The sequence below is a fragment of the Liolophura sinensis genome, chromosome 13, assembly GCF_032854445.1.
Source record: "Liolophura sinensis isolate JHLJ2023 chromosome 13, CUHK_Ljap_v2, whole genome shotgun sequence".
NCBI lineage: Eukaryota > Metazoa > Mollusca > Polyplacophora > Chitonida > Chitonidae > Liolophura > Liolophura sinensis.
The window spans coordinates 24334862-24357874 of NC_088307.1; the positions used below are offsets into that span (position 1 = coordinate 24334862).

The 23013-nt window shown below is 40.9% G+C and overlaps 1 protein-coding gene across 2 annotated transcripts; it reads right to left on the bottom strand.

The window, feature by feature from the left end:
* Positions 1-811: 811 nt before the first annotated feature.
* Positions 812-21301, bottom strand: LOC135480581 (vitamin D 25-hydroxylase-like). 2 transcript variants are annotated; one of them, XM_064760450.1, is made up of 6 exons: positions 20330-21301; positions 11203-11415; positions 9553-9691; positions 7750-8012; positions 7039-7166; positions 812-903 (listed from the first exon to the last, which is right to left on the bottom strand). In XM_064760450.1, exons 1-6 carry the CDS (start codon positions 20882-20884, stop codon positions 894-896), a joined length of 1308 nt encoding a protein of 435 aa, XP_064616520.1. In that variant the 5' UTR covers positions 20885-21301; the 3' UTR covers positions 812-893. The 2 variants fall into 2 exon arrangements, with proteins under 2 accessions (XP_064616520.1, XP_064616519.1); XM_064760449.1 differs by lacking the exon at positions 812-903 and adding an exon at positions 4605-5857.
* Positions 21302-23013: the final 1712 nt, after the last annotated feature.

Consider the following 23013-nt stretch of genomic DNA (forward strand, 5'->3'; position numbering starts at 1 on the left):
TTTCTCATCACATGTATTTTTTAGATTCGATTAATTACAATGCTTGGCTTGCCATTTATGTTGTCAGGAAATTTTGCTCAGTGCCGGTACACAATTTTCGATGACAAAGTAGCTAGGGAACGTTTCCTCCGTCAGCGGGTGGGTTAAATATTGCTCAATTCCGATTTGTCGCTAAATTCGGAAAATGTCTCTGAAAGCTAATAAATTTTGCGATTAGGCTTTTCCTAACCATAAATAAAGAACAATGTGACAATCATAATCAATACTGTTGCAAGAAGGTCAACCGGATGTCCCACAGATTGGTCAGAAATGTTCAGTCTCTGTGACATCATGGCGTTACAATCGGACAGGACATCGGATGTTTTGAACCCATTCTTTTGTAGGCTACGTATGGATGTGAATGGCAGAAAAATATTCCAGTAATGTCACTGAATTAAGGGACAGAAAAAACATCATCATTGATATCCACATAGTGTTTTTTCGATTTTTGGTACTTGAATAGTAAATACTGTTTGAACGCATTGCTTACCATGATTACAAGTTTTACAAGATTAGACGTAGTACACCATTAGGCACCCTTTACCCGTCACGAATTGAGACCGGAACCCATTTGTGCGGCTGCGTTGTGACCATGGAGGAAACTATTGGTAGAAGACAGCTCCCGGAAGTGGAGATGACTGTCAGTAAAAACGCTGAGTTTCCGGAAGTGGTAATAACAAGCGGTCTGATCGACAGGGTACAAGACAGAGTTACAGCCACGGGACTTCTGGCAATGTAGGATACACTTCATCACGGTGTCTACATCCCTGAAAGCAGCGGTCACGTGATCACGGTAAATCACATCCTTGTCTACTAAGTTCCAAAACAGCATCCTTTTCTTTGAGCCCTGCATTTCAAGTTCGTCTATAAAAAAAGAAATAAATAAAAAGAAAGAAAGTTCAGCATTTGTCGGGGATGAAATTATAGCGGTGGCATTTACAGTCAAAGATGCTTCCCAGTAATGGTGGGGGCCTCCTTGGTTCAGTTGGTTAGCGCGTTAGCGCAGCGTGATGACCCAGCAGTCTCTCACCAATGCGGTCGCTGTGAGTTCAAGCCCAGCTCATGCTGGCCACCTCTCCGGCCGTACGTAGGAAGGTATTGCAGCAACCTGCGGATGGTCGTGGGTTTCCCAGAGCCCGGTTGCCACCAACGATAATGCTGGCTTATACTTCGTATAAGTGAAGTATTCTTGAGTACAGCGTAAAACACCAATCAAATCAAAACTTACGATTAAAAAGAAAGAAAAAGAAAGTTCAGCATCCATCGGAATTATACCTAGCACGTACAGTCACGGAGGTTCCCCTAATGATGGCTATAACCTTCCAGAATCAAGCCCCCATAACACTGAAAGTCGTAACTCCATTCCTAATTAACAGTTTACAACCGTTTCACAAAACAATACAACCTATTCTTCACCGTGTACCTCCTGGGTAAAACTTACGACTGACGACTTAAGCTTTATTTGCTGAATAACCTTGTAATATCACTTCCGTTTTTCGTAAGAGTATGTATTTTTGTGTATTTATGGGTGTAAAGTTGTGTTTTACTACCAGACTGCTGTGGATCTTAGGAAAAGAGGAGTAAAACAGAACTGAGAAAGAAGTGGCTTTACGCAGGTGTGAGCATCTGTCAATCACAACCACATCTATGGTCGATTTGGCTCCTTGAGATGCACAGATCCTTGGGCCAGAGCCGATTCTGCTCCTCACCATACCAGGCCCTGTTCTGCCATCGTCACATATCGAAACATTTGACCGGTGATGCCCTCGGGCCGCTTAGCAGCGGGCTATGTTAGGTACCCGGGTTGGTGCGGTGTCTTTCGCCAATGAAACATTTTTGAATACGGGTACCAGGCAAATTCATCAATAAATTCTTCTACAATTTTTCAATTTCATTTCGACAGAACTGAGTCTGTGTTAACTAACTTGTTGTGAGCATATTAACCTTTTCACAGGCAGTCTTGTACTGCTCTTTCAAGGGTACGTCATCGAGCGAATAGATGTCCCTTTTAGTCCAAGGGACCTTCGTTATACTGACGTATTTATCATCTAACGAACCATGTCTGGGCTCATCGACAGCCCACAGTCTTCTCGGAGAGGGGTACCATCATCCCAGGCATCCGCCACCACCAACAACAAGAAGCGATACTGGGTGCCTTGTGGTAACAATTTATTTATTTATTTATTTTTTTGATGGTGTTTTACGCCGTACTCAAGAATACTTCACTTATACGACAGCGGCCAGCATTATAGTGGGTGGAAACCGGACAGAACCCGGGGGAAACCCACGGCCATCCCCAGGTTGCTGACATACCTTCCCACTTACGGCCGGAGAGGAAGCCAGCATGAGCTGGACTTGAACTCACAGCGACCGCATTGGTGAGAGAAACGCGCTAAACAACTAAGCCACGGAGGCCCAAGTATGGCTATAGCTTGCATTTTCGTCTGTACTATTTATAGCCATTTCCAGGAATGGCGCATCATAAACAGAGCCCAACGCTATGAGATCCTGTGATCCGGTTAAACTTAATCGTAGCTATAAAAGGTCTGATTTAATTTATTTATTTATTTGATTGGTGTTTTACACCGTACTCAAGAATATTTCACTTATACGACGGCGGCCATCATTATGGTGGGTGGAAACCGGGCACAGCCCGGGGGAAACCCACGACCATCCGCAGGTTGTCTGATTTAAGATATTAAAACTTATTACCGGTATGTTAATTTGTACATCGATTTTCATGTTACTCTGCGTATACCTGTCAATATTCCTCTTTAGAATAAAGTATACACCGCAAAAATAATCTGTTAATTTTAATAGAAAGCCTGTTGTCTGAGTGATGCTGTAGAACGTACAACACACATATTCTATTAATTCAACATGAAGGTTCCATTAGAATGCTATGTTGAATATGACAGAACATTGTGTTATAACAACAGAATACATTCTAACATCACTCAGACAACAGTCTTTCTGTTAAAATTAGCAGATTATTTTTTTAGTGTACGATGCCAAACTTACGTTCGCAGCGCTTATTGTTCCCACCATACACAACACCACCGATCCAAGCTTAAACATCTTGTCCTTTTGCTGGTTAGACAGGGTGCTGATATCGACGGGACAACAGGCCGCATTTAATACTCTTTCTCTAGTGGTTTAGCATGTGTATCATTTCGTCTTTCCATAGACTAAGCAATAAAACTTAATAACTGAACAGAACTGAGAAAGTCGTCATAGGCTGTATAGGCTGTTTTGAGGCTTTGTGAATCTCCTGGAGTGCAGCCAAAGAGAACTGTTGACAATGTGATTTATTTGACTAATGTTTTACGTCGTAACCTGCGGATGGTCGTGGGTTTCCCCGGGCTGTGCTCGGTTTCCACCCACCATAATTCTGGGCGCCGTCGTATAAGTGAAATATTCTTGAGTACGGCGTAAAACACCAATCAAATAAATAAATAAATTTTACGTCGTATATCAAGACTATTTCACTTATACGACGGCGGCCAGCATTAAGGTGGGAGAAAACCGTGCAGAGCCCAGGGGAAGCTCACTATCAACCGCAGACTGCAGGCGGACCTTCCCATGTACGATTGAAAAGAAAGCCGACGCGAGCTGGATTTGAACTAACAGCGATCGGATTGGTGAGAGACTCCTGGTAACGCTGGTGCGTTAAATACTCGGCCACGAATTCCTCTAATGCGAATTAAAAGGTATCAAAAATATGCAGTTCTGTTTTTCGTCATTACCTGTGCCTGTTCATGAGCGTTTTGGCAGTCACCATTTGCTCATAAATGGTTTAGCAATTCACATCACCAGAATATAATAGATTTTATCTAACTCCTCCCATAATGTTTCTCGCGAATTTACTGACAGACAAACGGTCAAATAAACATCGACAAAGGCACGGTCTGAGTAGCAGAGATAACAAAATAAATTCTGTGGATAACGAATACGAATTTATTATACAGCATTTTTGTGCTGGTTCTTGTACCGCTCTCTGTTGTTGAGCTGTTGGGGGAAATTGTTCACGGTTAAATGAATATGTGAAACTAACTTGAAGGCGAATACTTGAAGACATTCTTGGAATCCTTGAACACAATCAGATGGGCTTTCTAAAATGATACTCTACATCTGACAAACTTTTTGTGCTTTATGGTCTTATAAGAGGTGCTTAAAGGCTAGAAAGAAGAAGCTATTTTATACCTTTATAGACTTTGGAAAAGCACTATACACTGTATGGAGAAATGGGCTCTGGCAAAATTTACTTTCATTTAATAATACTAGTAAAATTTTTACTGTGCTTTGTAACATGTATCAGAATAATAAGTCTTGCATTTCACAGAACGGGGTGATGTCGGAAGTTTTTGCCAAAAGGAAAGGAGAAAGAAAAAGGGAGATTTTATCCTCTGTTCCTTTCCCTCTCTTTATGAATAACCTGGAAGAATTTTTAATCAGCAAACATTGTACCAATAAAAATATTGATGTCAAAAACTATCATGATGTTGCTCCGTTTTTACATATACAGGTTATTATTTATACTGATGATACTATGGCAGCTGCAAAGCAAATGGCCTCCGAAAAACTTTAAATGCATTCGGTTCCTATTGCAACTTGTGCAAGTTAAACATTAATGTACAGAAAACAAAATTTTTGATTTTTGGGTCATGGTTGAAGGTAAAAACGCTTCATATTAATAACATGCCAGCAGAAATAGTTGACGTTATCTACGTTTCATCTCCACAAGAACAGATTTGTACACTTTCGAACTGAGAATAAATCTCGGGTCCATTGTGATGTGAACCTTGTATACTTTATGGACATACAAAGCGATACCGAATCTAAATGAAGTTAAGGAAGCTACCTACATTTCCTTCCGTTAGTTTTACAAAGACCAGCGAAACTGTGGGCTACTTGCACAAAGCGGTGTACGTTTTTCATCGTACATTTGTCGTTCGGTATTTTATACCTCACTATTGCCATAGCATTGTTCTATACGTGCGATATCGTACATGTACATCTTTGTGAAACTGGGCCCAGGTGTTGATCCAACTCGTCAGGCGAGAGATTGCCGACAGCACTTCTTGCATTTTTATAGCTAGCGTGGTAAAATTTTCCCATGCTATGATACATTACCAAGTCAAAATCACGAGAACATGTGCATGCATGTGTAGACGATATTTTGCATAATTACCCCCTGAAAACATCCATGTCATACCCACCTTTACAACAGGGAATCTTTACGTAAGTACGTCAAAGACAAACGGACTTTGCTGTTGTTGTTAGTTCTTTAAGATATCTAAAGGAAACCTGCTATGATATGAAGTGTTCACGAAACAGATTTCCGAATCTTTTTGAAATATTTTCAGATTTGTTGCTAACAACACGTATAAATTAAAACCAAAGAGAACAAATGAGCAATAAAAGTTATTAAAAGTATTAGAGATGTGAGCTTTAGGAAAAGTAACAATTTATTTGCCCTTTATTTCAACATCATGACAAGATGTTAAAAACGTAACGGGTTTACTGATGTTATAATCATACATATGTACATAAACCAAAATTAAGATACAAAGACTACGATTTCTGCTGTCTGTAGAAGTCCACTTTATATGGGTGTTGGAAAAGTTTGACAAGAAACGGCGCAGGTTTGGCAATACTTCCGGTAAAAAGCAGCGGCCCGTTAGGCTGATGAGCGGGGCCGTCTTCTGGAGACCGGAAGTTAAACTGCTGCAGCAGTGTTGCCACATAGAGGAACATCCGTGATAAGGCAAATGCTTGGCCAATGCAACTTCTCTTTCCAATTCCAAACGAGTGAAGGCTGGAAGTAAATGGGTATATCATAGTAGAGAGGCTCTTATCTCGTAAGAAAATGTCACTCTTTATTCTTTGTTCCATGTTTCACAACAACGACATGAATATTAATTTATTTATTTGATTGGTGTTTTACACCGTACTCAAGAATATATCACTTGTATCACGGCAGCCAGAATTCTGATGGGAAGAAATCGGGGCAGAGCGAGTGGGAAACCTACGACTAGGCTGTTGGCAGGCCTTTCCTCTTGTGCGACCGGAGAGGAAGACAGCAATGGTGAGAGGTTACAGAGTTGTTCTTCTGCGCTAGCGTGCTAATCACTAGGCCACGGAGGCACCCCTATATACATAAGGTTGTGTTCCTAGAGGATTCTGATTTGGCCTGTATACACAATGATGTCCCATTTTCCATCTGAGTTGGTTCGTTTCTATTAAGCGTACATAAGCTGTCGGAATAAAGCCTACCTGAAGTAAATTGACAAGAGATTACGATTCATCGATTACGCGTGACTATTTTCCACCTAGCACACTGTTGTCGCTGATCTGGATTTACTCTCTATGATGCATTCTTTTATATCGTAAAACCGGTGAGAGGTTAATGGATGAAAAAAAATCGAAGTGATGGACAGAATTGTCCACATCTCATAATGTGAACCACACCAACCTCGTGTGGCAAACTTCATGACGAAATCAGTCGCAACTGGATTCGAGTGAGTGAGTGAGTGCTTGGGGTTTAACGTCGTACTCAACAATTTTTCAGTCATATGACGACGAAGGAATCATTAGGGTGCATGTACGTGTAATGTGCCTCCTTGATGCAGGACAGATTTCCACCGCTCTTTTATTTAGTGCTGCTTCACTGAGACGACTTACCGAAGGCAAGTAAGCCGCCCGCCCGAGCCATTATACTGATACGGGTCAACCAGTCGTTGCACTATCCCCTTCATGCTGAACGCCAAGCGAGGAAGTTACAACTTCCTCTTTTAAAGTCTTAGCTGTGACTCGATCAAGGATTGATCCTGGATCTACCGGTCCCGAAGCGGACGCTCTACCAACTGTGCTATCCGGGCCGGTCAACTGGATTCGAACAAGCTGAACTATTTTACCAGATTTCAAAAACGACTAAAGTGTTCTATCGCTCAGTTCTTAAAAAAAAACATCTGAATCATCAGAATATCAATGACATACTTTTTTCTTGGCTCGCTATGTTCCGAAAGTAGTCTTCCGTTGTCATCCAGAAATCTTTCCGGCACGAATTTGTCCGGGTTTCCCCACAAGTTTGCGTCATGATTTACGGAACTTAGGTCTGTCAGGATCTGAAAAAGTATGATTTATTGACATATTTTCTCGGTGTTCTGGTGACTGAAGAATTTTTCCCTCATATATAACGGCGGTCATGTTTAAGGTTCAAGGAAACCAGGGTGATTGGAGGAAACCACCGCACTTTGCCAGACAAATGTCAAAACACCTGACTTAAAGCTGCAATGGAAGCAACACATTTTAAAAAAACATGAATCTTTTGTTCTGCTACTTCAGTCATAAACAAAGGCCAAGTTTTGTATAAGTTTATTTACCAAGTAACCTTAGATGTAGCCCAATGATCAAGTATCCCTGTGGAATGTTGCGTTTATGAACGATTTTGCCACCGGAATGAAACAGCAATGTTTTTTTACGATGTGCCATATTAGCTCTTTCAATGACACCTAAATAAAAGTGGCTTTATTCCCATTATGTGTTAGAAAAAATGTAATATATCACGCATACTTCTGGTCAAGTCGCGATCGCGTGGTCGGATAACATGGGTATGTAGGTATGTAGCATGCAGCTATATAGCTTTACACATTGGTGTCTTTGAGGGCACTGTATTTGTAATTCTTCCAGTCATGTCGCTTTACTTACTGTTGTCTTTGAAGGTATTTGGAACTCTTCCAGTTTCGTGTCCTCAATCACAAGGTGACGGCTGAAAGGCACGTTGGGGCTGAACCTAAGCAGTTCCAGTATAACAGCTTCCGTATAGGGCATGCGCTCTCTGTCTCTTAGAGTCGGAAGTCTCGTGGAGTTCGTGACTTTCTCCACCTCGCGCTGAATTTTGAGAGCAATGGCCGGTTTGTGAAGCGTCATCCAAATGAAGGACATGAGGGCAGCGTGCATTTTTGGAACACCTATCCAGTCAAAAACAAGAAGAGAAACAACAGTTAAATATAAGACTATATCTGCAAATGAAATTCATTCACTTCTCTAGTCGTATCAAATTTATAAACATAGCCCTGAAAAGCTAGAGCTCTTTGCATTTAACGGGCATCTGGTGAACGGTAAACTACAATCAAAAGGTCTAAAAGACGGCTAAGCAATAGCTAAGCACACGCCAGATACAACCCTCTTCCGTACACAGTGTCAAGTAAAATTTAGGATTTACCAATTTGTCTGAAAAGTATTTAACAACGGCTTTTTTCACTTTTATAATGGCGATCAAGTTTGTGGGTTAAGAAAACTATAGTGTCCGGAGTGCACTGCCACTTAGAGCTGCTGCAACAAACCGGTGAAGCCAGGATTCGAACACGCAACCCTATTGTTCAATGACGTGGCAAATGCGACAAGCCAGAGCTTTAAGCGGGTGAGCTATAGAGGGTTGGTGAGAATCTTAGAACTGGTATGTCAACATGGCCTTGTGACTTGGAATCCATGCAGGACAAAGCGGGCAGTACACACACTGTTGAGTTGTGGTCAACCCAATTTGATAGATCTGGCTAGCTGATTAGTCATCGGTGACGTGATCGTTGTCTCTGGCACTATTATATGGTGCGGCACCTCTACATACAATGCCCATTTTCAATAAATTTTTTGTTTTTCTCACAACTGAACCATCAATAATAACAAGGGAAATTACTCTTTGTATCTTCAAAGACGGCTTACCCAACAAATCTGAAGATGTTTGTCTCCTTGTTTGCTTCTGGGTTTAAGCTATATTTAAATACATACAGCTTAGAGAGTAAAACAGAGCAGCAACGACAGCGTGATAGCTGGCAAATGGTCACACGTAATCGGTGAAATACGGCCTCTTGTCAATTTACCTCAGTCAGGGTTTTGTTCTAATTGTTCATGTAAATACATAAACAATAGCTAATTACACGCCCCCTAGCACCATGGATTAACAGGATTAGGTAAATAAACGAAGTGATGTTAATTGCAATGTATTAGATGTCACTGGACTAGAATTACTCAATATGCTGTGTTGTCATCACACTTAATACGCAATCAAAGACGCTTTAAAAATTTACGACCATTTCACAACATTGTCGTCTTGTAGCAAAGTGGCCCGAATTCCGATTTCCTAAAAGTGTTACCTCACTGAGACACCATGCCAAAGACACCAGACCTTGACGACCCACCCAGTCACACTATACTGACACCAGTACTTGGCCTGTGCACCAGTACATGTACCAATAGAGCTTTGTGGGCGAGCCATTGGTGGACCATTTCATCCCAGAAAGTAAAAAAGTAACTACTATCTGGCTCATTTACTGGCAGTTGAAACTGTCGTTATTATTATGTACTCTATGGATTCTTGGAATAAATATTAATAAGGTAGCGTTACTATTTGTTTGGAAGCACTGTTTTCTAAGGATTATTCTCCATCTAAAATTACAGATGCCCAGATCTCCACATTCAGTAGGGGTAAACGGATTACGTGTTCATATTTACTTGTTGTCAAGACCTCGATCACCATTTCCATGACGTTATCTTCAGAAAACTCTGACGCCACCCCAGTGTTGTTGTTACCTTCCGTCGTTTTCATGAGAAGTCCCATCAGCCCGGCTGTACCTCCTGCCTTTGAATCGTGCTGTATCAGACGGGAAGGCAAACAAGTTAATTTCAACACTAAATATATCACGGTGACACCAGTGGAAATATATGATGCGGTACACAAAACAGGTACAATGAGCAGTACAGGAAATAACGCAGAAAACGTGAGCATTAGCGAAGTCTATATGAACGTACAGTTACCGAAAATAAGACGAACTGTGTGAAAGTGCAAAGTTTTATTTAGTTTTTGTCCTCTTTATTAAGTGCGAGAAAATGATCTAAGAGATTTCTAAGATTTTAATCCAGTAAATTATCAAATTATTAAAAGTGCAGGAAATATTAAAAACGAAGGGGAAGCATTTTGATATTTCAACGGAGAGAAAACACTAAAAGGAAGTGCACATCAGGTGAAAGACCGTTAAACAGTGTTCATGAAAATGATACGATGTATTTTTTTTACAATTTTTCCGACCGAGCCAAATGGTTTTAAAATATCAGAATGTCTGGATGTCTGTAGTGATCCAGAGAGTATGGCTACCGTCATATCCACATTTCCACTTGAAATGGTTCGTTTCAAGGTGAATTCGGCGAGAGCATTCATAGATCTATATGAATGTCGGACATGACGCTTATATTTAAAACGATGACATCATGCTGTGGATGTGTGTTAAATGGCAAAACGCTGATGTGACGTCAGCTGATCCCAATATGGTCAGGTAAAGTATCCGTAGAATTCTAAATGCATTTATCAGAGTTAAAAAAATTCTAAAAAATAAATCCATCTATTTTTGTTGACAGTTCTTCGTGGGTGGTCATCTGACATATCATTCATGTTCGTGTTTTCTTTGCCTTTAACCCTATAATATGATTTGTACTAAGTTAGAAAAACTACCAATTGCATTGTTGCATGCAATATACATGTTTGGTATCGCCATCAATTTAACACCACTATGAAGATAGCCATTGCAGAGTTGGTATTTTTTGTTTATTCCATTGTCACACCCCAAAAGTGACACCGGCACCTTAAATATTGCAGTTTTTGCAATGATCTTTCATAAGGGTATTGCACACCTAATATACCGGTTTGACTTTTGACAATACCTGCAGATCTAACTGAAGTAACTTTCTCTGTGTATTCAGTGTGATTCGCCACAAATACATGTGTAGTGCCTTGTTTTACAATGTTCTCTTAACAAAAAAAGCAGTAGTGCGAGAAATATAACTCGTATAATGAACGAAGCAATTTTATCTGCAACGACAGTGTTATAGCTGGTAAACGGTCTTATACAAGTGGTGAAATCCGACCTCTAGTCAATTTGCCTCAGATTATGCCTTTTAGCTAGTGCGTGTATATTCACTGTGTTGTATGAATTGGCCTGTGATTATTGACCCTGAACATCCTTATTGGTTGAGGGCTGGTATGCGAATGTTTTGACGACATGTTCGTGTAAATGCTTAATGGTTAATATAGAAATTTATTAGACGTGACTATGTTGTCGTCATATTTAACGTACCATGGAAAAACAATACAACAGGAGTCATACACACCTTAGGAACCTCGTAATAATACTCCTGTACAAGTTTTAAATTCTTCTTTAGCCTCTTGGTGGTAGCGCCCCAGAGCACGGGCAATCGGCCGAGGCAGGGCAGTGCTTGGAGGAGACCGTCCGTCCGGGGGCCTGAGAGGCTCTCCGCTCCCAGGATCACGTCACACACGGCTTTAATCTCCGGACCTTCGTAGGGAAACCTCTTGCCGAGCAGCTGGAAAACAAAAAAGAGTCACAGATACACGATGATTTCCTTCCCTCACAATGCCATCACTGCGAGTGTTTCCGTTTTCAGTCTAAGGAAACCTCCGAATAGTTTTCTTTCGGTTAAAATCACTCATTTCGGTGATATCACGAAGGTGTCTTACAATAGCAGGCCCCTCTTAAGACATTTGCCTTTTTCAGAGTGCTGCCTTACTGGAACGCCATGCCCAAGACATCAAACATGCCAGACAGGATCGAAGTCCACCCAGTCACAGCAGAAACTGAAACTGCGCCGTTCAGAACACTTAGTACTTATGCTCAACAGAAAGAGAGGAAATACTACGCTCGCCAATTTACAAAAAATTATTTATGATCTAATTTCCGACGTAAGTTTTATTTTCAGGGAATGATTGACGATTCGTGGTAAAAATAATATCTCCACGTATATAATTAAGGAACAAATTGCAACTGATGACAAACGTCAAGACGGTAAATGGTGCAAGTTTATAATGGCAAATGTGAAAAAAAAATACAGCATAGAGAGGAAAATCTAAGCAGTGATGATAGTATGATTGTTGGCAAATTGTTACACGTATTAAAACAGGTCCCTTGTCAGTTTATATCAGTCAGGGTTTTATTCCGACTGGTAGGTTAAAAAGTGGCCACGTGCACCACTCCTAGCATCATGGCTTCGGCAGAATTAGATGAATGAAAACACAGTGGTGTTAATTAATATGTACTAGACGTGACTGGTCTAGAATTAGCGAATGAATGAATGAATGAATGAATGAATTGGGGTTCAACGTCATACGTAACAATTTTGTCAGTCATATGATGGCGGGGAGTCATTAGATGTATGTACACATACTGTGTCTTCTTGTAACAGGACGAGCAAATGCCGCCAAAGTGCTAACGCCACTGAAGTATCATGACGAAGACACCAGACATGACACCCCACCCAGTCACATTATACTCACACGGGACCAACCGGTACCGTTTTCTGGCTTTTTGCGAGGCTGTAAGAAGTACCAGTTTTAGTGTCTTTGGTATGACCCGACCCGGGTTTGATATGATTCAATACTGACTTTAATAACAATCCTCACCAGGCCCGATCTTTCTCATTTACTACACGGTATATTGATGATCTGCTAGCTGTAGACAATCCAGGTATAGCATAGGCTGTGAAACATATTTACCCACACTCTCCAGATGGTACATCCTATCTGGGCCTACATTCGCACCAAGACCAAAATGGTTGCCTCTCTCACAGACTTTACGACAGGAGGGATACTTTCAATTTTGATGTTGTAAACTATCCTTACTTGGACAGCAATATACCGAAGGTTCCTGCGTGTGGCGTGGACATATCTTAGCGTTTGTTAGATCTCACGTGTTGCGTAATGTTTTCATTGAACGTCACAAGTTATTACTACAAAAACTAGTGTGTCATAGTTATTCCGTCAAACGCCTTCACTCCAAGTTTCTTAAAATTTACAATGAGTATAATTCTGTTGTAAGTAAATATGGACACAGCATCCAGAATCTCCCGCTTTCTGCTTCATGATTGTGTCTAAGTCAGCTTTAACCCGGGGTAGGGGCAGTTGGTTCATCGTGTTCAATTAGAAAGCCACGTTGGATTTGTGTATAGAATGTACACTTGTGACAAAAACCTGGTCAAAATTAAAAACCAGTATTTTGCTTATGTAGAATCGAGGATGCGAAAGTGAGGCTCTTGTACCTGGCCTCGTGGACATATTTGGCCCCATTGAAAAAAAAAACGTGTTGCTTCTCACCGAACGTGAATACCTCTATGTCAGATCTAACTACAAAAACAAAACAGACTTTTTTGACGCAAGTAACTTTCTGAAAAAGTGGCTAAGGCTATAGAAAATTATTTTCCTTACCGTGATAGGGTCTTTATGTTATAGACTTGGGGTGGTTTCAGATTAAATCTTGAAAAAAGATCAGATCAGATTGACGTTGTTGTTGCAGCACGTTACACAAGATAATTATATTCTGACTGATACTAGCGATGTTTTTTGAGAGAGATGAACTATAATTTGGAATGGGTTTGAGAGTGTTTACCTGGCTGAAAGGTATTACATTACCAGCGACGGCAAAGAAAAGGATCACGTGGTCGGGTACGGGTAGGACCTTTAGCAGCTGACCTCAGGTCAAGGTGGGACTAGACGAGAGAGGTTGGGTATGTTAATGTGAACTGCTGCAATCAAAAGGTCAACTGAGATACATATTTTGTTATCGACAACTGATATTCTAGCATGGTGCATGATTTGAATACTGATTTCACTCGCATAGAACCTCGTAAGTCGCATAGAACTTACCTTGCGTCTTTCCAACATCAAACTGATGCTCCTCTCTGTATGATTCCGTCCTATTTTCGTACTTTATATACTTTCTTAGTTCTTTGGTGGTTTGTGTTATATATCGCTTTTGGGAATTGGCCTTGTCATTATTGATCCGGAACCCCCTTATTAGTTGGCGGCTGGTATACGAATGTCTGTTTCGACGCATAGATTTATAGTTCTTTAAAATATAACCAACGATGCCCATCACATCGAATAGAATCTATTCTACCTTCAGGTACTGACCACATTTATGAAGTCCAATGTAAGGGAGATCACTCACATTCGAACGTCCACAAAGACGAACCCATATGTATAATGGAGATGGGACTCCCTTGAATACTTCGATGAGTTTTCTTTCCTCAATGACTGGGCAGGATGGCACAGTTGGTAGAGCGGCCGCTTCGGCAGCGGTGGATCCAGGATTAATCCTAAGTCGAGTCACACCTAAGACTTTAAAAAAAAAGAGGAAGTTGTAACTTCCTCGCTTGGCGTTCAGCATGAAGGGGATAAGGCGTCCCCTTCGGTAAGTCGTCTCAGTGAAGCAGCACTTGATGAAAGAGCCATGGAAATCCGTTCTGCAACAAGGAGGTACATTACATACACCCCAAGGATTCCTTCGTCGTCAAATGACTGAAAAATTGTTGAGCACGACGTTAAACCCCAAGCACTCACTCTTTCCTCAATGACTTTTCTTTAATGTAAACATCTTTTAATAGAAATCACAGAACGACGACCAGTAAAACGATGTCCAAAAACGCCATCTCAACCTTAAGACATCTTCAGATGGAATCGTATAAGCATCAGTCGTGATCCGGTGGTAGGGACTGTATATGCATCGAGTTGAATAAGACGGCCATGCTGGAATTAGCTGACAAATTGTCACACGTAACCAGTGAAATATGGCCTCTTGTCAATTTACCTCATTCAGGGTTTTATTCGGACTGTTAGTAGTAATAGTAGCAACTTAGACGCCCTCTAACACCACGGCTTAAGCAGAATTAGGTAAAAGAAATGCAGTGATGATGATTACAATTTATTAGATGTCACTGGTCTAGAATGACTGAAAATGCTGTATTGTCATCACATTTAACGTACAATAACTGGTGAAATACGGTCGCTTTTCAATCTGTTGTACATCCTCTACATCGAACCGTGATAGCGACGTCTTTCGACCTGAACATTAAACTGCACTTTTCTTCGTATACTAGTACTGGTATTGCACTCGGTATATCGTTTATCTGGCTTAGAAAAAAAAAACTTGCTAGACCTTGTGATTATAATTTAAGCTATATTATTTACCAGCTGCTGGCAAACATGAAGCTTTCTCTATATGCAAAGTATTTGCGTTCTGGGTCATTGAGACTTTAATACCACAGCGCATGTTGGAAACTACTGGTTACACTGTGAGACACGTGCAGCTGATGTCAAACACAAATGACTTGTTCATTCCCTGATCACAAAGGTAACTTGAACTGGGATCGAGATCAAAGTGACGATGATGTGGAAACAGCTGCTCAGATCTAGAATTACAGTAAGCATATATAGGTTACCTAGAGTTGGGTACGGTAGTTATATAGATCACGTGGGCACGTGGTACGTGTACACGATTAACGAACAATGCTCGTCTATGCACAGTACACTACTCACTACTAATGAATTAAACGATTCTAAATATTGAGTCAAAAATTAAATTTTTTTAATCTTCGGAGTGTCGGTATATTTAAAGTATTATATTATGAACGCTACGTGTATTTCAATTTCTACTAGACACGGGACGACGCTCTGCAATTTCACATAGGCCCTACATATATACATAGTAAGTAATTGTTTATCCATATGGCCAGAGTTGTGGTTTTCTATATGGAAGCCTACAGAGGACTTCCTACCTCTACCTCCAACGGCTTCCATAGTTTGCAGTTGAGGTTTTGAGAATGATAAAACAAGGCAACTTTAGACTGCGGTCAAAATTTAAACCTTTAAAATTATGCATGGTTTGAGGTGTTAAGATGCATTTGTCTGAACTAACATAATCAAGGACGACATTGATATACCAATCGTAAACCACGAATGGGTGTTCCCTGTTGATAATTCCAAGACACATTTCCAGAGCAACTCAAAACATCAGTTCCCAAGACAAATGACATATACATATATATTAAATAATATAATTAAAGACGTAGAGCACAGAGAGTAAAACCAGAGCAGCGACGACAGTGTGATAGCTGGCAAAATGGCTGCCACACGTAACCGGTGAAATGCGGTCTCTAATGCCGCTTAAGCTATGGTGCTAGGGGGGCTTGAAATTTACTAGTATTTATGCATTTACATCAACAGTTAGAATAAAACCCTGACTGAGCTAAAGAGGTCGTATTTCATCGGTTACGTGTGACCGTTTGCCAGCTACCACATTGTCGTAGCTGCTCTGGTTTTACTCTCTATGCGGTACATCTTTAATTATGTCTTGTCAATTTACCCCAGTCAGGGATTTATTCTAGCTGTTCATGTAAAGGCATAAATAGTACCAATTTAGCATGTTAATTGCAATTTATTAGACGTCACTGGTTTAGAATTACTCAAACTGTTTGTAGTATGTAAGAGAGAAACCGTCATCAGCTTTTGTTGATGGAGAAAACATTTTTAAAGCATGGAATCCAATTAAATTCAAAAGTTAAACAAATAGTCCGTGAATAATATCCACGTCAACTACAAATTTGTACATTAGTCGAGCTTTGATCGTAACTGTTCATAAAAGCACCGTGCTGATGTAATAAATACTGATGTTTATACAGCCCCTAGCACACGATTAACCCGATTATACACAGCTATGATGCTGACAGTCAGAGATCCTGAAAGCTCTGTCAGTGTTTCCCAACAAGAGTGTTACTGATACTCACTGTTGACGTTAAGAAACTTTTAAGAGTGAAGGCATTTAATAAAGTATTCGTGACACAGTACAGTTTTTTTAACCAACTTGTGACCTAAATTCAAGTCATCACATTTAGCGCATCTAACTTAACACATGCTACAATGCAATGTGGATGTGTTCCCAAGTTTAACAGCATCGGTATAAAAATAATCGATTAAATCAAATTCTACATTTTACTTTAGTCAAACTTGGCGTTGGGGCACCCTGATTGGTGAGTCAGTCTAGTATTGATACTATATTGATAATATTGATCATCTTCATAGAGATTCACTTTGACACGTTCTTAGCCAGTGGCACATGTGATTACCTGCGTTACATGACACAGTGTGTCTGCATGGCCAGACTGATCGTTTTATTCATTGTCATTTAACATCATACTGAAGAATTTTCTCCATGTCAGAAATGTTATACATGTGTAAAAGACTACAGCACAGAGGGTAAAACCAGAACAGCGGTGACAGTGGGGTGTTGTCAAATAAACACACAAAACACAATTCTCTCCGTTTTTGTACTACATACACTTTCTTAGTTCTTTGGTGGTTTGTGTTATCCCTCGTTTTGGGAATTGGCATTGCGATGATTGAACTGGAACGTCCTTGTTGATTGACAGCTGGTATACAAATGTCTGTTTTCGACGCATAGATTCTTGTCAATTTACATCAGTTACTGTCTTTCCCTCTTCTATCAGTTCGTGTAAATGCTTGAATAATAGTTACTTATGGGCATCCCCTAGCACCATTGGCTTCAGCATAATTAGGAAGTTGCAGTGTAGTTAACAGACAAACCCCAAGAACTACATTCTAAGCCAGGCATAAATATTTCAGCTAAGGCCTCATCCTAATACAGAACACACAGAACATGTAACTGACACCACAATTTAATTTAGTTCAGGCTTAATGTGCCAAACTTTAAATATTTGCAACAGCTGGTCAGTGCATGTTTACCAAAAACACTAGAAGAACTTGACATGTACTAAAGCTTCGGTTGTTCAACATCTGACATATGATACGTATACTTAATTAACAGTTCCTGACAACAGTACTGTCACTGTTATGAACACCGAAACACTTGTTTCTTTAAACCTAATGAATACAGTTACGTTCATGTCGTTCCTTTTCCTTCTAGCTCCTACATATTTATGTCTGAATGTAAGCAAGTCAGCGTAACATTTTATACCCAAGAATAAATTCACCCATATCTTCGCCTTGTAAACAAAGTGGTAGGCGAATGTACTCAACCTAAACACAAGTAAACACAAGTACATTCATCCGCTACATGGAAGAAGCATGTGCCAAGGCATTAGACCTATACATACATGAAGTACATCTTCAGTATACAGAAATGATAACTACAATGTATGTAGCACAACGAACATGTGTACATACACAAAGACGCTCAGGCTATTAAATGTATTTACATTGTTTTAATGTGATTGTATTTTAAACGTGATGACAGCCCAGCATCTTGGGTAATTCTAGACCAGTGACGTCAAATAAATTGCAATTAATATCACTACATTTTTTATTATCTAATTCTACTTATTTATTGATTTGATTTATTTATTTGATTGGTGTTTTACGCCGTACTCAAGAATATTTCACTTATACAACGGCGGCCAGCATTATGGTGGGTGGAAACGGGGCAGAGCCCGGGGGAAACCCACAACCATCCGCATGATGCTGACAGACCTACCCACATACGGCCAGAGAAGAAGCCAGCATGAGCTGGACTCGAATTCAGAGCGACCGTATTTGTGAGAGGCTCCTGGGTCATTATGCTGAGCTAGCGCTAAGCAACTGGGCCACGGAGCCCCCCCCCCCCCCCCTAATTATACTTAAGCCGTGGAGCTGTGGGGGGAGGGGGCGTGTATTTAGTTATGCATTTACAGGAACAGTTAAAATAAAACCCTGACTGCGGTAAATTGTCAAGAGGCCTTACTTCACTGGTTACGTGTGACCCTTTGCCAGCTATTCCACTGTCGATGCTGCTCTGATCTTACTGGATAAGCAGGACGTCTTTAATTATGATATAAATGTTTAGCTTGATTAACAGCTTGAAGTTTTCGACAATGGACTTTCAGCATGTACATCAAACTTGAAGATTCCTCACTCTCATTGTCCGACGGACCTTGATGACCAAACATAATTAAGTACTGCTAGAGAAATGCTTTTCACAGTTTTGCATTCGACGTAGTCTTTCTGTCACACCTGGGTAAGTTTGTCGTCAGACTGAGGCGGACTGTATGGTTTATACCATATCACACGGCTTGCGATGGCACAATCCAGCCAGCCGACCCTCTTTCTCTAACAGTGAGCAGTTCCCGTGTTCTCAGTGTTAGGGGATTTAACACTTGTTACGTTTTACCACAGAAAGGGGTTACAGCGAGTAAGTGCCTGGGGTTTAACGTCGTAGGCCTACTTTTTTTCAGTCATACAGCGACGAAAGAGTCCTAAGAGTGCATGTAATGTGCTTCCTTGTTGCAGGACGGATTTCCATCGTTCTTTTGTATAGTGCTGCTGAGACGACATACCAAAGTGATGCGTGTCAACCAGAACTTTCACTTCTCCTTAATGATGAACGCGAAACGAGGAAATCACAAACTCCTCCACCCAGGATTGACCCTGGATCTACCGCTCCAGAAGCGGATACTAACTGAGCCATCCAGGCCGGTGAAAATGGTTACATAAAAATAAGTTCTACATGCATGGCCTTGAATGTAAAGCCACTATATCATTTTGCGTTTTTCACTTGTCTTATGAATTTGTTCAAAGTTGTAAAAAACTATTTTTATCTTAAGCACATAAATTTTCCAATACTCGAATTTATAGCCTTTCCCCGACAGACGCTGTAACATTGTAGCTCTGCTTGAAGAGAGCATCGTATTTGTAACTGTGGATGTCTTTTAAAAAAAATGTTAAAATAATGTTCAAGCCTTAGACCTAGATCTACAGCTTTTCTACCTGAAATGACTGCAGGTAAAGCTATGATTGATGGCTAATTCAAATTAGGTCATGAGAGTTTTGACGGTGAGAGTTTTGACGGTCCAGAAACCTTCTGCCTCTGTTATTTTGATGAAAAGTCACACGACACAAAACTGAATAATAATTGGCTACAACACTTTTCAGCTAAAGATTGTCAGAAAACTATGACCGAACTAGCGCCGGTTCCGATTAAGTCGCGTCTTTATTTCGCATACACGGACGCTTACGACCCAGTGCAACCGTCGAGTTGAGTCGAATTGGGCCCTAAGTTCCCGTGTATACCGAGCGTTACGGATGAGACGGTCCTCACTGGGTCAGGCCACTGGGGTCGGGGGTTCGAATCCAGCTGTCGCTGCTTTGGTTGCAGTTTTCGTGGTCGGAGGTACGTACATGGAGAAGGGACAGGAATCACTCTGGGCGGTCAGGTTTTATACACATAAACCAGGCCGCCCGTCGTTTGAGTGAAAAATGCTTCTCACCAAAGAAATAAACAAATAGATAAGAAATTAGAGACCTTTAGTTAGAAGTTACAAGTTCAACCTGTAACTTGTAAATTCAAACTAAAATAGGTACACTAACTGTAGATTGACGTTACAAGTTAAAACTTGTAACTTTTAATTAAATGTCTCTACTAACGAAGTAATTCCTTACCAAAATAGTCATTGTATTCACAAGCGATGCCATCAGCACTGGGGAAAGATCCACGGAATTCCCTTTGTGGCTTTCAATCCATGCCGTCAGCTGTCCAAATTCTTGTTTAAGCAGGCTCTCAGATAGTTGAAGCCCGCCAGTGTATATGTTTAGTTTCTTGGTCAGCACCTGTCGTCTGCTCATCCATTTCTCCGATGGTTCCATATAAGGAGTTGTCCGACCCAGTAACGTAAACTTAGACAGGAAGTCACAGGGACTATGGGTAAAAAGTTTCTCCGTGATCTCCTTAGACGTTTTAACGTTCTGAATGACTCTCGCGTCGCTTATGACCACAAATCGTTTCCCGAAAAAATTCAGTGTATACAACCCTCGAAAGTCTTTAGCCAGTTGGGCGAAAACTCGGGCTTGAGAAGTGTTGACGGTGAAGGCGTGTCCAACGAAAGGCCAGCGCAGCGGCCCGGGAGGTTGCGAGTATTTGGCGCCGAAGGTGAGGAAGCGATAAACCACATAGAGCGTCAGTGTCAATAAGAATATCGCCCAGAACATGGTTAGCATTTTGTCACGATATTTGCTAACTTGCAGGGCGACCACTTGCAAGAGCAGTTTGCTTGACACCTGTGGGAGGGAATAAACAATGTTAAGTCTGGCTGCACGCACTTCCTCAGTAAGTTACAAGACACTGCTTGCCGTTTTATGCACGTAAATGCACCTCATTTGCACATCCCGTTTTCAGTGTAGCACACTAAGCTGGCGTTCTTCCGCAAACCTGCAAGAGGAAGTGTGCAGACCTTATGTACAGCTAAATCTCTTGCAGTACTACAGGTACACTCTTAAGGCGAATCCTTTGGGTCTTAGTGTCCTTGTCATAAGGTAGCTTAGTGCGTCTACAGGAGACTTTGCCGTCGCTCTCGGTCTTCTAAGTTAACACGGTTACCCGTGAACGCCCCACTCCTCCACGCCTTTGGATGTGCGTAATACCATAACAAGCATGTAGGAGCTAAAGGCGTGGAGGTGTTAGCCAGTCTGCCGTATATACGTACCGGTATATTATTAGAACAAACGTCTTTTTCTGTCGGTGGTAGATTTTCGCCCTGCAGTGTGCATATACATGTATGCGTGGGGGGTCACACAGCCTGTTGTTATGAAGATGTTCGCCCTAGATAACACGCTTCAGCTGTATATATAGACGTACATGTACACGTATGACCCGCCGACTGCCGCACGTAACACGTGTCAAACAAACGGCCTGTTATTATATACATGCCTACATAGTGTAAAATATACGTAGCATGCCGGAATGAGTATTGCACAGTGGAAGTTTTACACTTCATTCAAAGATGATGGGAGGTGGCCTTAAATAAAGTAAGAGGTTTACGACGCTCATGTGGCCCATTGGCATAGCCTAATGTTATCTTCTACCAATATATAGACCTAAATACATATGAATACCATTTCACAGCTTAGAAAACGTCGGCACGTATAGATTTCAGTAGCCCACATATCTCATGTCAGACACAAATTTGACAGCTATTCACCCGCCTGCTTGGAGTTTGTCGAGTTTTTCAGGTTATCGTCATCTGCATAGTTTAACAACCCTATATATATTGCCTACAGCCTTCATGTAGATTAATGTTGTACGGCTGTGTCAATATGATATAAGCAAAGTAGAATCCCGTAAAGCCTTCTTATACCAATACTTATATACAAACCTACATAGACTCAGTTCACACGTGGCACATATTTCCTATACTGAGTAGGCCCACAAGTAAGTCTCTCTCTCTCTCTCTCTCTCTCTCTCTCTCTCTCTCTCTCTCTTTCACTGTATGTTGATGTATATGTATATGCGTGGTAGGTATCACCTGTATGTCGACATTCTCCTTGGGGCCCACTGTACTGCACTGTACGCAAACTATAGTTATACTTATACTATAGCTATACTGTAGTTATACGCACATATAGTTATACTATAGTTACACTATTGCCATGCCACTGTACACGCCATGCCATGCCAGTATACATTCCATCCATGCCACTGTACATGCCATGCCATGCCAGTATACATTCCATCCATGCCACTGTACATGCCATGCCATGCCATCCCACTGTACGTCATGCCACTGTACATGTCATGCCATGACACTGTACATGCCATGCCACTATACATACCATGCTATGCCATTTTACATGCCATGCCGTGCATTGCACATGGCATGCCCCGCCATGCCAATACTAATACTATTGTTAAAATATACTACACTATAGTTATACTATACTGTACTATAATATACTATAGTTATAGCATACTATAACTTACTATACTATATTATGCTATATTTGTAAAAGACTCATCTCCGACTTGACACCTGTGTATTGTAAGAAATAATACTATGTGTAATAACAGTGCCATGTTTGTTTGTTTTTTTAGCTATCATGTGTAATTCATTTTGCAAATCTTAGAATGTACTCGTTGTACCTGTACATTTCACGTGTGGGACTGTGACAAACTATTCAGCTTGTCTTTGTTTAATTTATTCCTCAGTGCATTGACGGACAATATTCTAAGGCTCCCCCAGAACTAAAGTGACATGTTACGTTTTCTATAGGACTGGACATCTTGTATACCCTGTGTAAAAGCGTAAAGTCTGTGTGGACTTCACTCTCTCCTTACCCGTGGCGGCCATTTT

What these genes read in the sequence shown, in the direction of transcription:
- LOC135480581 (XM_064760449.1), bottom strand. Translation starts at nt 20,884, where the DNA reads ATGCTAACCATGTTCTGGGCGATATTCTTATTGACACTGACGCTCTAT. An exon ending in AAATACCTTCAAAGACAACA is followed by an intron (nt 7,167 to 7,749) that starts GTAAGTAAAGCG and finishes ATACTTTTTCAG; the next exon opens with ATCCTGACAGACCTAAGTTC. An exon ending in CATAGCGAGCCAAGAAAAAA is followed by an intron (nt 5,858 to 7,038) that starts GTATGTCATTGA and finishes ATTTACTTCCAG; the next exon opens with CCTTCACTCGTTTGGAATTG.